A 16101-nucleotide genomic window follows, 5' to 3' on the forward strand; every position below is an offset into this window, starting at 1 on the left:
TAGATTTGTTTGGTTCTTTTCTGACTGCATTTAATATACTTTTTCATTGTCCGAGAAGCAGCAGAGTATAGAGGTTAAGAACACAGCGGTTTCTCCAGCCAGATGTCTATGTGCAAATCCACTTTTTTCCAGCTAACAGCCCTGTGACATTGGGCCAGTCATCAGGACCTCAGGTTCTTCACCTGTAAAATGTGGATAATAGTAGGATTATATCATAGGGCTATTGTAATATTAACTGAGTATGTAAAGTGGTTAGAACTATGCCTGTTGTAGATGGATAATGCAAAGAGGAATTGCTGGATCAAAGGATAAGCACATGCAAAATTTTGTTGTTTGTTATCAAATGGCACCAGTTTATTTTCCATTACCTAAGGCACTAAAGGGCCCCTTCTCTAAATTAATTTTCAGTCTTTCCAGTGTTTGCCTGTTGAACAGCTTCATTTGCACTTTTTCATTTGAAACTTGTTTCTAGCCTTAATTATTTTTCTTTTGGGGTGTTCATCTTTTTACTATTGATTCTTATGAGCTTATTTTGGAGCATAAGGAACGTTTGCACTATGCCTATTTCAAATATTTTACTACATTGCCAAGTTTATATTATATATGATTTATCTTTCCAATTGCTATTCAGAATTCTTTTAAAATTGTGATTCTTTTACAATCTCTGTCTTTTCTGTCATCCTTTGAAAGATCTTTAATTCCCAAGACTATTAAGACAGTTTTTCATACTTTTTAGTGCTTTGATAGTTGTATTTTTTACATTTCAGTTTTATCTTTATTTGGAATTTATTTTGATATTTTGATTATGGTGGCAATTGGAACACCTTCATTTTACAAACATGCCGTATGTGTGTAACGTGGCACCTCACTGATTGCAACCTGTGAGCCTGGGTGTATTTCAGTGTTTACAGTTATGTTGAATGTAGAAAATAACCCATACATGCTAATTTATTAATTAACCCATTTATTAATAACCCATTAACTAACCCATTAACTAATTAACTAATTTATTAATAACCCATAAGTGCTAATTTATTAATTAGCATTTTATTGAGGAAGCAATAAATATTTAAACAATACAAGAAGGATATCTTGGAGAGATTGATTCCCCCCCAGATGACTAATAGTTATTTCAGACCCAGCAAAGCTTAAAAGTAACTCCTCCACCGAGTCCCCCCCATTTCCACGCCCCCATCAGTGATATCTGATCTCAGAAGGAATTATGTTTTCACAAACCATGTTATTGAACTTGACAAAGTTGTTTAAAGCAGTTAGCTCTTTCTTCTCTCCTAAGCGATTCTATTTTTATTTCAAATGATGAAAATACCAAATAGAATAGCCTTTGAAACTGGGAATTGTATTTCACTTCAATCTTTTTGGCAGGTGTTTCCCAGAGATCATTTAAAAAGCTGGTCCTTCTATATTTCCCCTTCATTGCATCTCTTTCTCTCCCACAAGGACACACCTTCATTTCACAAACATGCCCTGTGTGTATAATGTGGTACCAAACTGATTGTGACCTGTGAGTCTGGATGTATTTCAGTGTTCACAGCTATATTGAATACAGGAAATAGCCCATACATTCTTACTGATTAAACAGTTATTTATAAACTCTTTGTAAATAAATTGTTGAGGAAGCAATAGATACCCAAACAATACAAAAAGGATGTATGTATTGACAATAAGTCTCCCTCCTCATTCTAGTTCTCCTAACTTTATCCTTCAGTCATTTTTAAATATTGATTTCTTATATATCCTTCCAAAACTTTTTATCAAATGTTACCTCTTCTTTCTTAAGTCATGAATAAATTCTTACTATTATGCATACGTTTCTGTGCCCTGTTTTATTTTTCACTCATATTCTGTATTGAAGGTTTTTCATGTGAGTACAGACAGATCTATTTTATTCCTTTTTGATGGTTGTAGAATATTCTGTTATATGATTTATTTAATTTGTTCCTGATTCGGTATGCTTTCTTTCATTTTAAAAACAATCTGGTAGTGAGCATCAATCATTATATGTCTTTGAGCACGTGTGAGCCTATCTGTAATATAAATTTTGAGAATTTATTTGTAATTTAGAATTTATTTGTAATTCCCGGGTCTAGAGGAAAAAAATGTAAAAAAGTGCATTTACAGTTTTGATAGAAACCACAAAGAGGTTATAGACCTTTCACACTTGAATCAACAGTAGATGTGAGTGCGCAATTGATTTAAATCCTCCAGTTTTACAAGAGTAGGCTAGGCCTGTATCTGTCACTCAGTCATGTGAATGCCATGCTGGGGCTTACATGCCTGCATCTCATGATATGTGATTGTAGCATTCATGAGCCCTTTACCGCCTAATCTATCTTTCTGGTCTTACATTCCAATGTTCCTCTAAACACCTTTAGAGAATGAGTTTATTCATTAAATGAAACTTTTATTAAATGCAGTTTCTTTGAATTTAAACAAAAACTTACTTAAAATACTCCGTGGGAATCCCACATTCTTAGCTTAGCAAATCGCTTTCTTCTGTAGTTCATCTCAGAACTGTATATTACCAACAGATTCCTCCTTTTTGATCAGAAGCATGTTCTCTGTGCAGTTTCCTAAGTCATTTCTTGTTTCTTTTGAGAGACCAAATTATGACTAAATCAAGACATTTCTGTTTTTCTTAGAAGGGAAACTGGAAATTATCTGAGCTTTATCCTTTAAAAAAATTTTTGTAATATAATCATTACGTTTGCATTCAACAGTAAAAACAGCACTAAACAGAGTTATGATGCTTCCTACCATGATGCCATTTTGTACTGTGAATGCAACTGTAGGCAATTACTGCACTTCCATGAGCTTCAGTTTCAATTACTTCACTTCCATGAGCTTCAGTTTTAGCTCCCTGAAAAGGAAGATAGATGATGATGTTTGCCTACCTCACAGGCTTGCTGTGAGGATTAAGATAACAGAAGGCATCCAGCGAAATGAATTCCTGGGATGTAGTAGATTTTTGGTAAATATGTGTTGGATCTCATGTTGTTGAATATAGAAGGGCAAACATACGTTGCTTCTTTTTAAAAATTTATCTAATATCTTCTAGGTGCTGCTTACAACTGATAACAGACAGACCCCCTGCCATTCAAGAGGAGCTAGATCTTATCCAAGCCGTTGGATGTCTTGAAGAATTTGGGGTAAAGATCCTGCCTTTGCAAGGTGAGTTTTCTACTTACTGTTGCCTTGTTACTAACTTACATTGCAGTAATTTACTAGTATTCTTTTTCAGTTTTTAAAACTAAAGAGTAGCTTTGGTCATGTAATCCATAGCAATAGATCTTGCCCTTGACCCATTATTTTAAATGAAATCTTAAGTGGAAACCCAAAAGAAAAAATAAAGCCAACATTTTACTATAAATTTATTTTTTAAAATACACATGTATAACATTTAAAGAAATAACATCAGTAACAGAGCAGTGAGGCTATAGGGTAAAAACAAAAAAAAGATATTGGGGATTACACGTGAGAATGTATCAGATTTATATCAGTTTTGGTATATAATTTATTTCTGTATTTTGTTTCAGTTGCATAGATTTATAACTAGCTGTAAATAAAAATAGTTTTTTCTTTTTATGCTTGCGTCAGTATATTCTTTAAGTCCATCTATTTTTTTAAAAGAGGGAATGATAGGAAATTTTTGTTTAGAATTTAATTACTAGAGATATCTTAATATTATTCAACTTCTTTCATTTAAATATAAAAGTTACCTAGGTATCATCCCAAAAAAGCATCCTGTTAAAGAGTCACTTGTCTCATCTATTTATGCTGTGAGGACTGTTTGCATCTCATGGTATACTGGACCTGAAACCTGACCTTCCCTGTTGAGGAAGGTAGATTTTCTGTTGCATTAAATCCTGGACCTCTGCGCCCTAAATGAACAGAGTGGCTTGGTATTATTAGCAGTGTGCTTGGCTGGCTTCCTTGTAATCTGTTACCTCTCTTCTTAACTCTGGAAATATTTGAGACTGATGGTGGCAGAGGTTTAGATTTCTTACGAGTTCTTTGGTGTCTTTGTCCTGTGTAGTGATTAGAGTTGGATGGATTTTAGAGGATATGGGCCAGTAGAGACATTCTCATGTTTACAGTGGGTTTCCAATGTGACTTGACTAAAAGTTAAAGTTTTGCATCTCAGAAAAACTCATTAGGCTGGGCACAGTGGCTCACACCTATAATCCCAGCACTTTGGGATGCTGATGTAGGAGGTTCACTTAAGTCCAAAAGCTTGAGACCAGCCTGGGCAACATAGTGAGACTCTGTCCCTACAAAAATTAAAAAAGTTAGCTGAGTGTAATGGCATGCGTATGTAGTCCCAGCTACTCAGGGGGCTGAGGTGGGAGGACTGCTTGAGCCCAGGAAGTTGAGGCTGCAGTAAGCCATGATCGTGCCATTGCATTCCAGCCTGGGCCACAGACCTAGACCCTGTCTCAAAAAACATTATTAGATTCAAAAGAGGTAATATTATTACTTTGAGTATCATTGTTTGGAAACAATTTGTATATGATTATAACTATCTTGTGGTATCTTAAGCAATTTTTTCTAATGTGATTGCTAAATCACTAGAAAATTTTATTCATTTGTACAATTCAAGTAATTTTTGAGCTCAAAACTTCTTAAAATTGTGAAGATTTTTATTCTTAAATGTCTGAAGTCATTAACTACTTCCCCCTCAAATATTTATTTAATTGCAATTTTAGTCAAGGAAGAATCCAGAGCACAATGAAGCTGTTGCTCTGTTTTTATCTCTTGTTAGGCCATGCTGTTACAGATTTAACTCTGTGTGTGTGTGTGTGTGTGTATCTGTGTGTCTGTGTTTTACCTCCTTATATAATTCAAGCAGATTGGTATAATACAAAAAATTTTTCTTACAGTCCACCCAAGTGCTACTGGATTTTGAAATATTACATTGAGCCCTGATTTTCTGTGCTGATCAATTAGCAGTATTTTTGGCTGGTGATACGTATATCAGCTGCTGGATTTGAATACCCACAACCAAAACCGCTGCCCTGCTGTAGCTTCTGAGAATTTTCTGACTGAGGAGTATTTTAAGAAAGACATTTGCTTTCATGTCTTGACAGCTTTCCACCTTGATATATTGAGTTGGAGTTTCCCATTAGAACGACTGTCAGAAAACCTTCCGGATGTGAAGATGGAATATTGCCTTTGTATACTTTTTGTTGTGTTTATCTCACAGATGCCATTTAGGTTTTAGCTTCTTTTGTATTCATCAGTAATATTGGAGAAAGAAAACAACTTGATATTTAGAAATTTATGGTTTAGGTATTTTTATTGTAGTCAGCGTACATAGTTCATTTTGTCACTTTGCTTTGTTTTGAAGCCTTCTTTGCCTACACTCCAGGAGTTGCTGTTTCTTGTCAAGTAAAGGCAAGCATTTCTAACTAAATTGTAATCAATGAGCTAATTGAAAACAGGAACGGAAGTCGCATGTAAAAATGACTCCCTATGTGTGAGTCTTCTGTGAAGTATTTGTGTATGTGTACATGTGTATGCTTTTCTGTTTGTTTTGGGTGTTTATGTAAATTTTTCTTAATATTTAAATGAGCAGCTTTGAATATTTCATTTGGTCCACATGTTCTTTCTGTAATAGGGTAAGTCAGCTTTTCTGATTTATAGCATTTTAGTTACACTCAGCCTGGAGCTACTTCTGCCACTTATTACTGGGTAACTGGGGGCAAGTTTTAACCTTTCTTTAAGTTTTCTCATTTACCAAATGGGGATACTAATAAGAATCTTACAGAATTGCTTATAAGGAATATGTATACATTTATAGTGCCTAAGATATAGTAAGGACTGTACAATATCAATGATTATTTTTGATACTTAAAGGTATTTTTTTTAATAATCATAGAATTAGTGTGGTCTCACCTGTCTTCTCATTCTCCCTGATTCCTTTCTCTTCATTCCTTTTTCCTTTCTTCCTCACATTCTTCCCCTCCCTCCTCAGCATCTGTTCATTGCCCTCTCTCCACCTCCCCGCCTTTGCTTTCTTTAATAAACATAAATGTAGGCACTTACCCTACTCTGGGAACTGAAATAATGACGGGGACAAGGCACATTCTATGACTTTACAGGGCTGTCACACTGATAATGAGACAGGATTACCCCTGAGTGTCATGTGTGAGCTTACATTATGGTGCAGCCACTTTGAGCTGTGTAATCTGTGGCAACAGTCTTTGAGCTTCACATTTCTCAGATTGGGATACTAATAAAATATTCCTTACACAGTCCTGTAAGTTATATCTGGAGAAACCTTGTATTAGAAGATTCCATTAGATAATAATATAGCTAATATTCATTGAGTGATTTTTATGTTCCAAATATACTTTATATGTATTCACTAATTCACAAAACGCCCTTTGGGCATTGTATTAACTTGTTCTTACACTGCTATAAAGAAATACCCAAGACTGGGTAATTTATAAAGGTAAGAGGTTTAATTGACTCACGGTTCCACATGACTGGGGAGGCGTCAGGAAACTTACAGTCATGGCAGAAGGCAAAGGGGAAGCAAGGATCTTCTTCATCTGTTGGTGGGAAAGAGAAGAGTGTATTTGAGAACGAGGAAGTGCCACGCTTTTAAACCATCAGTAGTAGTGAGAACTTACTCTCATGAGAACAGCATGGGGGAAACCACCCCCATGATCCAGTCACCTTCCACCAGGTCATTCCCTCAACACCTGGGGATTACAATTCAAGATGAGATTTGGGTGGGGACACAAAGCCTAACCATATCATTTCACCAGAGCCCCTCCCAAATCTCATGTCCTCACATTTCAAAACCAATCATGCCTTCCCTGCAGTCCCCCAAAATCTTAACTCATTTCAGCATTAACTCAAAAGTTCAAGTCCAAAATCTCATCTATGACAGGACAAGTCCCTTCTACCTAGGAGCCTGTAAAATCAAAAGCAAGCTAGTTACTTCTAAGATTCAATGGGGATATAGGCATTGGATAAATACCTCCATTCCAAATGGGAGAAATTGGCCAAAGCAAAGGGACCACAGGCCCCTGCAAGTCTGAAACCCAGCAGGGCAGTCATTAAATCTTAAAGCTCCAAAATAATATCCTTTGATTCCATGTCTCACATCCAGGGCACACTGATGCAAAGGGTGGGCTCCCATGGCCTTGAGCAGCATGGTAGCTCATGCTTCTAATCCCAGGACTTTGGGAGCCTGAGGTGAGTTGATTGCTTGAGCTCAGGAGTTTGAGACCAGCCTGGGCAGCATGGCAAAACCCATCTCTATTTTTTAAAAAATTAAAAAATTAGCCAGGCTTGGTAGTGCATGGCTGTAGTCCCACTTGGGGTGCTGAGGCAGGAGGATCGCTTCTCCTAGTAGGTCGAGGCTGCAGTAAGTTGAGATTGTGCCACTGCACCCACGCCTGGGCAACAGAGCAAGACCCTATCTCAAAATAAAACCATGCCATGTAAGGTGGTGGTATTGTTTCCAGTGTTCAGATAATGAAATCAAGGCACAGGGAGGTTAAGTAACTTGACTGGGTTGCCTAGGGTCATCCAGTTAGTTAGAGGTGGAGCCAGGATTCAAACCTAGGTAGTCTGGCTCAAAAACCTACATTTGTAACAGCAGACAATACTCTACTGAGGAAAAAGTGTGAGAGTAAAAGGTTCTTCAAGAAGGAAACTCTTATCCTCTTACTGGTCAGCTAAGTGTCTGACTCCTGTGTATTACACCTTCCTGGCCTACACAATTCAAGTTTGTATAATACTTCCACAACATCACTAGTAACTTCATTTGTTGCGGACCTTTGTTGCCATTCCCAAGTGACTGAAATTGATATTGCATAACTGTTGTTTGAGGGGCATTTGGAATATAGGTAGCCAGTTAGAAAATGCTTTTTACATTTGAGACACACAGGCACACATACGTCTGTGTGTGTGTATGTATACATGTATTTTATAAAAGGTTTTAAAAAAATCACTTGAAATATGTTCATGATTTCTACAGGAAAATTAGTTTATCTTTAATTATTAAAAGGTACATACATGCATATCTTTTTCATGCTCATTCATTCAGTTTGGAAAGGAATTTTAGGAGTTGAGCACTTCTTCCTTCTTGGAAAGATAGTAATGTCTAGGGCTTAAATTTATTTAACTGAGAATTTACATTTTGAAATATAATTAAGCAGGCCCTAAATCAGCAGAAAAAGCAAACTGGAATAGTGATTGTCCAGAGGATCAGAAAATACCTAAGTAAATAAAGTAAAAAGTCATTTGAACAGGGTAATTGCAGTCTATTAGAATCCTGCTCTCCAAATTTGTTTAATGTACTTCAAATATTAGTAGTGTGCATTGCTTAGGGCAATAGGAGACAAATAATTAAAGATGAGTGTTCCATTAAATGGAAGTTTAGAGAAAATGATGATCCATTGCTGTGTGTGGTTTCAGTTCTCTACCTTGATTTTATTGAGCTAGAAAAAGAGTGGTAAAAGTAAGGAAGTCAGTTTAGTAGAATTACTAAAGCTAGAGCTTCTCTAAGAAGAATACAGTAATTCATCAACAAAGCCATAAAAGCAGCTATGAAAACTCCAGATTTTTACATAGCAGAATGCAGATAGTATCTGTGACAAGTTTTGTTTTGAAAATCAAATTAGAAATATGTTAAAAGTACCTATCTCATAATTATCATATGTTACTGAATCTGGAAAAGGCCCCACAAAATAGTAGCAGATACTGAGGAAAAAATTCACAGTATTTTTCTTGTGATAAGGTATGGAAAGGCTTGAAGTATACTGTATCGGTGAGTTTTTACGATTGTGCTGTAGTGAAAAACTCAGAATCTCCATAATGTGTGATAACAGACTTATTCCTTGCTCACAATCGTGTGCACTTTGGTTGGCCGCAGCACCACCCCGTGAGACACGGCCTTGTCACAGTAGAGGGGAAAGATCTGTAGTGGAATTCCACGATGACTCTTAACAGTGTTCACGCGGAAGTGGCATGTATCATTTCCACTCACATTAATTGCCTGTAGATGTCACAGGGCCAAGCCTTCTGTTACTGAAGCAGCAATTTGGGATATGAATAGTTGCAGTGGATAATTGGGAACAGTAATACAGTCTGTAGAAGCTATACTCAGATGTAGGTATTAGCAATGGTGATTTTGAAGGAAGTAACTGAAGAGTACATTTACTTTATATTTCATAGTAAAGGCCACACACAACAGAATTATTATTGTAGATATATAAAGATTCATTTTAAGAGCGTCTAGGCCAGGTGTGTTGGCCCATGCCTGTAATCCTAGCACTTTGGGAGGCAGAGGAGGGAAGATCACAAGGTCAGGAGTTCTAGACCAGCCTGGCCAATATGGTGAAACCCTGTCGCTAATAAGAATACAAAAATTAGCCAGGCGTAGTGGCATGTGCCTGTAGTCCCAGCTTCTGGGGAGGCTGAGGCAGAAGAATCGCTTGAACCTGGGAGGCAGACGTTGCAGTAAGCTGAGATTGTACCACTGCACTCCAGCCTGGGCAACAGAGGGAGATTCCATCTCAAAAAAAAAAAAAGAGAGAGTCAAAACATTAGGAAACACACACTGAAGTGTTTAGCAATAAAGAGAAATGTTATTTGCAACTTATTCTCAAATGTTTCAGAAAAAAAAAATGTGTATGTATATTTGTGTGTATATATGTGTAACTGTGTATATATGCACATGTATACATGTGTATTATAAATGTGTATATGTATTTGTACATGTATAAGTATTTGTGTGTGTATATACATATTTGTGTGTGAATATAAAGAGGAAGGAAGCAGGGAGGGTGTGCGTGCATGATTGCACATGGGCATGTGTGAAGGTGCAAATTATTAATCATCTGTTAACCTCAGCAAAGAGTATAGAGGATTTCTTTGTACTTTCCTTGCAACCTTTTATGAGTTTAACATTAAATTGTAATAAATCCTTACCTTCCCCCAAAAAGCCCATTCCAGAGAAAAAACACCACCTCTGTTCTTTATCTCCCCCGTCCCTGGCCCCTCTCACCTATGTAGAAGTTTTCAGAGAACACAAGACGTATGGAGAACAGCCACTGATTTAGGAAAGGGTAGATTCAAGGTGTGAAAACATTTAGCGAGCCAGGTTGAATTTTGGTCCCATCACTTTTTCAGTGACCTTTGCCAAAGTACTTAACCTTTCTGCACCTCAGTTTCTTCTCTTGAGGATAATGGTACCTGCCTTCTATTAATAAGAGTTTGCTGTGTAGGGTTAATATACATAAAGCACCCCCAACAGTGCCTGAGATATAGCTCATCGTATTCCTTTCACAATAGCTGTTATTATCGTAGTTGTTATTATTACAATTATTGCGGGCCAGTCTCCCTGGCAGTGCCGTGTTTCTTAAAGGTTGCCATCTCTACTGTAAATAAGTACCATTTGTTCCTAGAATATTCGTAGTACCTTTTGTCTAAGGTTTTTAAAATGTGATTTTCATTTCTTCATAGTTTGACTTGGTTTGATCAGATGTGTTTTATTTTCCTAATATCCAGTTTATGTGAGAAAATTGGGCTTATGTTTGGAGGAAGGTTAATAAATTGCAACAGTAAGCACTTTGAAGACTCCTGCCCTCCAAACTGGGGTGATGAGTGGAGATAGCAAATGGATATTTAGAGCAAGGAATGGGGCTTAGGGGGTGAAGTGTGAGGGGGCTGGTATAATACTAAGTATTATATACAAATACTATCTTGTTTAAATTTTTCCCTAAGTCCCAACATGGTACATAAAATAGCAACACAGCTTTTTCCAGTTTCAGATTAACACTTCATTTCCTATGCTTCAGAAGTTTGGTTATAAAGAAAAGATCAAGGTTGTACATTATTTACTCAGAAGCAATAATAATTTTGCTGTTTGTTAAACATGCCTTTTACTTTTACTTAATTCTCCTTCATCTGAAGCCTTACACAATTTTCATTTTCTTTGGATGCGTTGTATTAGGAAGGCCATTAACACCCTTTTGTGATGTCCCTGGTGCAAGTCTTTAATATGTCTTTCTTTTGTAGTGCGATTGTGCCCTGATCGGATCAGTCTCATCAAGGAGTGTATTTCCCAGTCCCCGACATGCTATAAACAATCTACCAAGCTTCTGGGCCTTGCTGAACTGCTGAGGGTTGCAGGTAAGTCTTTTGAGTACTAAGCTGCAGAACAAGCTTTCTGTTTTATTCTTGACATCATTGCAGAAGAATAGCAGAATATATACTTAAGGTGTCAGAAGAACATCTTTTTTCTTAGATGGGGTCTCGCTCTGTTACTCAGGCTGGAGTGCAGTGAAATCCTCCTGCCTCAGCCTCTCAACTAGCTAAGAAGAGCATCTTTGGGCAAGGATTAGTATTTTCTAGAAAAATTGGCATGTTATAAAAATGTGCCAATATTGAGCTTCTGGAACCATCTGTTATTTAAATGAAGACAAGCTTATTCAGGGTGCCTCAAAGTGGTTGTGTGATCAGGAGCAGAAGTCATTTATAATCAGAAAACTTACATATAAGACAAACCAACCTTACCAGTTCACCTTCAGTGTCTAAATTTGGTTTTGTGTTTGAACCTGAACAATTTGTTAGAAAACTTTATGCATTTACTATTTGGTGGCGTTTTCATGTATTGTATCTCATTTAATCATCTCATAAATGATGTTGATTTTAGTATTCTTCTCATTTTGCAAGGGAAGTTGGAGATCAGAGAAGTTAAATATTTTGCCCAGCAAGGTTAAATCGTAGGCTTTGGCTCTTAAGGAAAGTCTTTTTGACTCTACATTTCATATTTCCTTAACTACATTGTTCTGCTCACCAGTCTTTTTAATACTTTTTTTTTTGTTTTGGTAATTTTGTCTTATGCTGATTTCTGCAAGAACAGTTGTTGGTCATTTGGTTGTATAAGCAGTGGTTTCAAATTGGATTCCTCTAAGTCACATATATATTTAACATATTTATGGACTAAATATTTTACAATTGTAATATGTAGGACTCTTAAGGTCTCTAGTTTTAGTAATCGTGTGTGTCACTTATCCTTTTCTAGTCTGTGTGAAGGTATAGCATCAGCATCTTTATCTTTGGACTTGCACATGGCAATGTGATGGTCGTGTGATTAGGGCCAGTCATCCATTGTGAGACATCTGGAACGAATGGGGAGGACAGTGCTTGTGGAGTCAGAACACCAGTTCAGGTTCTAACTCTGTGCCACACATTTGCTAAATTACTTTAGTTACATTTTCTGAGTCTGGAAAATAGGAATGATACCCCCTTTCTTCACCCATGAAGTTATGAGAGACCCAAATGAGTTAATGCGTGTGAAAGTGCTCTGTAAACTCTGATCATCAGGGAAGAATTCCATAAGGATCCAGGCCACAGAAGCTAACAAAGCAGCTCAGAGGTGCCATCTGCATTTTTATGCTCCTACTAGGATTTGTTTCCTCTTGATGTGTTAACATAGTAACAGGAATACCTGTGGTCGTGGTAATCTATATGAATTTTTAATGGGAAGAGAGAAAGTAATATTTTTCTGCTAGGTACTGTGGATACAAAGTTCTGTTACACATAGCTGCTGCCCTCTGAGAATTTTTACTCTTAGAGAGCCAGGGAAACAAGTAATTATGCTGCCAACACAGGATGTGATCATAGTCCATGGCTTCTGTAAACAGGTATTAGAAGACTTGAAGAAAGGCCATGCTAATTTTTGCCTGGGGAATTAAGAAAGTTATCATAAAGCAGGTGGCCTTTACCTTATAGAGAGTTTTGGTTATCTGTTACTGCTTTACGAACCACCCAAAACCTGGTGGCTTAAAAAACAACCATTTATTTTTCTCTCTCCAGAAAAAGAGAAAAGAGATTTTCTCAGTCTCCTCTGGATATTGGGCTCAGCTAAGCAGGTCATGGTCTTTTATGAAATTGCATCAGATCGTGGGTAGGGATGGACTCATGTCAAAGGCTGCATTACTCGTATGTCTGGGTACTTGGGCTGGGAAGACTTAAATAGCTGGGGGCTGCTACAGGGCTTTACAGGCAGCTCTTCTCTCTGTGATTTCTGCTTGTACTTTTTCCATTTGATGGTCTCAGAGTACCCAGACTTTCTTCTTGTTGGCTGAAGGCTCCTGGAGTCAGTGCTCCAGGAGAAACCAGCAAAATCTTCAAGGCACTTTCTTTTTTTTCTTGAGATGCGGTTTCGCTGCTGTTGCCCAGGCTGGAGTGCAATGGCGCTATCTCGGCTCACTGCAACCTGTGCCTCCCGGGTTCAAGCGAGTCTCCTGCCTCAGCCTCCCGTGTTTACAGGCATGCGCCACCACACCCGGCTAATTTTGTATTTTTAGTGGAAACGGGGTTTCCCCATGCTGGTCAGGCTGGTCTCAAACTCCTAACTTCAGGTGATCCACCTGCCTCGGCCTCCCAAAGTGCTGTGATTACAAGTGTGACCACCGCGCCCAGCTGCTTCAAGGCATTTTCAAATCTAGCCTTGATATTTTGGCAGCTTCATTTCCAGTGTATTTGATTCTTGGACGCAGTTACACAGACCTTACCAACTTCACAGGGAATATTTACAGACCCTGCCCGAAGGCACTAATGGGGCTGAAGGTTCTGCTTCTAAGAGGGCTCATTCACATGGCTCTTGGCAGGGGGCCTCAGTCCTTTATGGCTGTTGGTAAGAGGCCTCAGTTGCCTGCTACATATAACTTTCCTTCTGGCTGCTTGAGTGTGTTCTCTCAACATGGCAGCTGGTTTCTCCTAGAGCGATTTGATTCACAAGAAAGCAAAGAGGAAGATGTAATGCCTTTTGTGATGTGGTCTTGGAAGTCACACACCATCACTTCCACTTTATTTGTAGGACTAAATCACTCAGATGAGCCCTTTGGTTATATTTTTCATTTAATCCACCTGCTCAGATTGGAATTTTCTTGAATTAAAAACAGTTAAATAACTTTGAACTTTAAGATAACTGTTTGGCATATCTTTATAAAAAATTTCCGGCCGGGCGCGGTGGCTCAAGCCTGTAATCCCAGCACTTTGGGAGGCCAAGACGGGTGGATCACGAGGTCAGGAGATCGGAGACCATCCTGGCTAACACGGTGAAACCCCATCTCTACTAAAAAATACAAAAAACTAGCCTGGTGAGTTGGCGGGTGCCTGTAGTCCCAGCTACTCGGGAGGCTGAGGCAGGAGAATGGTGTGAACCCGAGAGGAGGAGCTTGCAGTGAGCTGAGATCCGGCTACTGCACTCCAGCCTGGGTAACAGAGCAAGACTCCGTCTCAAGAAAAAAAACAACAAAACAAACAAACAAACAAACAAAAACTTAAGAAGCACATAAAGAAGATGGATAGGGACACATTTTTCAAAGTTTTATTCAACCCTTTCTGTAACATGTTTGCTTTTTCCTCCAAACCATATTATAGCTTAGAAAATCAAGGGTCCTATACATATTTTCTATTTTTTCCTGGAAATATATATATATATTGTTTTGAGACAGAGTTTCACTCCTGTTTCTCAGGCTAGAGTACAATGGCATGATCTCAGCTCATCGCAGCCTCCGCCTCCTGGGTTCAAGTGATTCTCCTGCCTCAGCCTCCCAAGTAGTTGGGATTACAAGCATGTGCCACCAAACCCGGCTAATTTTTTGTATTTTTAGTAGAGATGGGGTTTCTCCATGTTGGTCAGGCTGGTTTTGAACTCCTGACCTCAGGTGATCCGCCTGCCTTGGCCTCCCAAAGTGCTGGGATTACAGGAATGAGCCACTGTGCCCGGACATTTCCTGGAAATAATAATAATAATTTTCAGGCTCTTTAAAATATGAAATATTTTAGAATTTTGTCCTTTTTAGCCTACATATCCAAATTACATTGTATTTGTTTTGTAGCTGAATTATTTGTCTTATAATTGAAAATAACATTCTGAATTTAATCTATGCCATTTTTGTGTTTTTCGTTTTTTGAGCCAGAGTCTCACTCTGTCACCCAGGCTGGAGTGCGGTGGCACTATCTTTGACAAAAACAAGAAATGGGGAAAGGATTCTCTATTTAATAAATGGTGATGGGAAAACTGGCCTCCTCTGCCACCTCTGCCTCCTGGGTTCAAATAATTCTCATGCCTCAGCCTCCCAAGTAGCTGGAATTACAGGCATCCGCCACCATCCTAGCTAATTTTTGTATTTTTATTTTTTAAATTTTATTTATTTATTTATATTTTAAGTTCTAAGGTACATGTGCACAACATGCAGGTTTGTTACATATGTATACATGTGCCATGTTGGTGTGCTGCACCCATTAACTTATCATTTACATTAGCTGTATCTCCTAATGCTATCCCTCCCTGTGCCCCTCATCCCACAAAAGGCCCCGGTGTATGATGTTCCCCTTCCTGTGTCCAAGTGTTCTCATTGTTCAGTTCCCACCTATGAGGGAAAACATGCAGTGTTTGGTTTTCTGTCCTTGTGATAGTTTGCTGAGAATGATGGTTTCTAGCTTCATCCATGTCCCTACAAAGGACAGGAACTCATCCTTTTTTATGACTGCATAGTATTCCATGGTGTATATGTGCCACATTTTCTTAATCCAGTCAATCACTGTAGGACATTTGGGTTGATTCCAAGTCTTTGCTATTGTGAATAGTGCTACAGTAAACATATGTGTGTATGTGTCTTTATAGCAGCATAATTTATAGTCCTTTGGGTATATACCCAGTAATGAGATGGCTGGGTCAGCTGGTATTTCTAGTTCTAGATCCTTGAGGAATTGCCACACTGTCTTCCACAATGGTTGAACTAATTTACACTGCCATCAACAGTGTAAAAGTATTCCTATTTCTTCACATCCTCTCCAGCACCTGTTGTTTCCTGACTTTTTAATGATTGCCATTCTAACTGGTGTGAGACGGTATCTCTTTTTAGTTTTGATTTGCATTTCTCTGATAGCCAGTGATAATGAGCATTTTTTCATGTGTCCGTTGGCTGCATAAGTGTCTTCTTTTGAGAAGTGTCTGTTCATATCCTTTGCCCACTTTTTGATGGGGTTATTTGATTTTTTCTTGTAAATTTGTTTAAGTTCTTTGTAGATTCTGGATATTAGCCC

At 38.1% G+C, this 16101-nt stretch overlaps 1 protein-coding gene across 2 annotated transcripts in view; it reads left to right on the forward strand.

Annotated features, from left to right (window-relative positions):
• NBAS (neuroblastoma amplified sequence) overlaps positions 1-16101 on the forward strand; it is a 466664-nt gene that overhangs the window by 243855 nt on the left and 206708 nt on the right. For both annotated transcript variants that reach the window (XR_001005077.1, XM_011971446.1), the window contains exons 31-32: positions 3077-3189; positions 11056-11169. Coding sequence is in view for 1 of the 2 variants with exons in the window: in XM_011971446.1 (XP_011826836.1) it covers positions 3077-3189; positions 11056-11169 (227 nt within the window). In the remaining variant the exon portion in view is untranslated. The remainder of the gene's footprint in view (positions 1-3076; positions 3190-11055; positions 11170-16101) is intronic.

Source organism: Mandrillus leucophaeus, unplaced genomic scaffold (assembly GCF_000951045.1).
Source record: "Mandrillus leucophaeus isolate KB7577 unplaced genomic scaffold, Mleu.le_1.0 Scaffold122, whole genome shotgun sequence".
Classification (NCBI taxonomy): Eukaryota; Metazoa; Chordata; class Mammalia; order Primates; family Cercopithecidae; genus Mandrillus; species Mandrillus leucophaeus.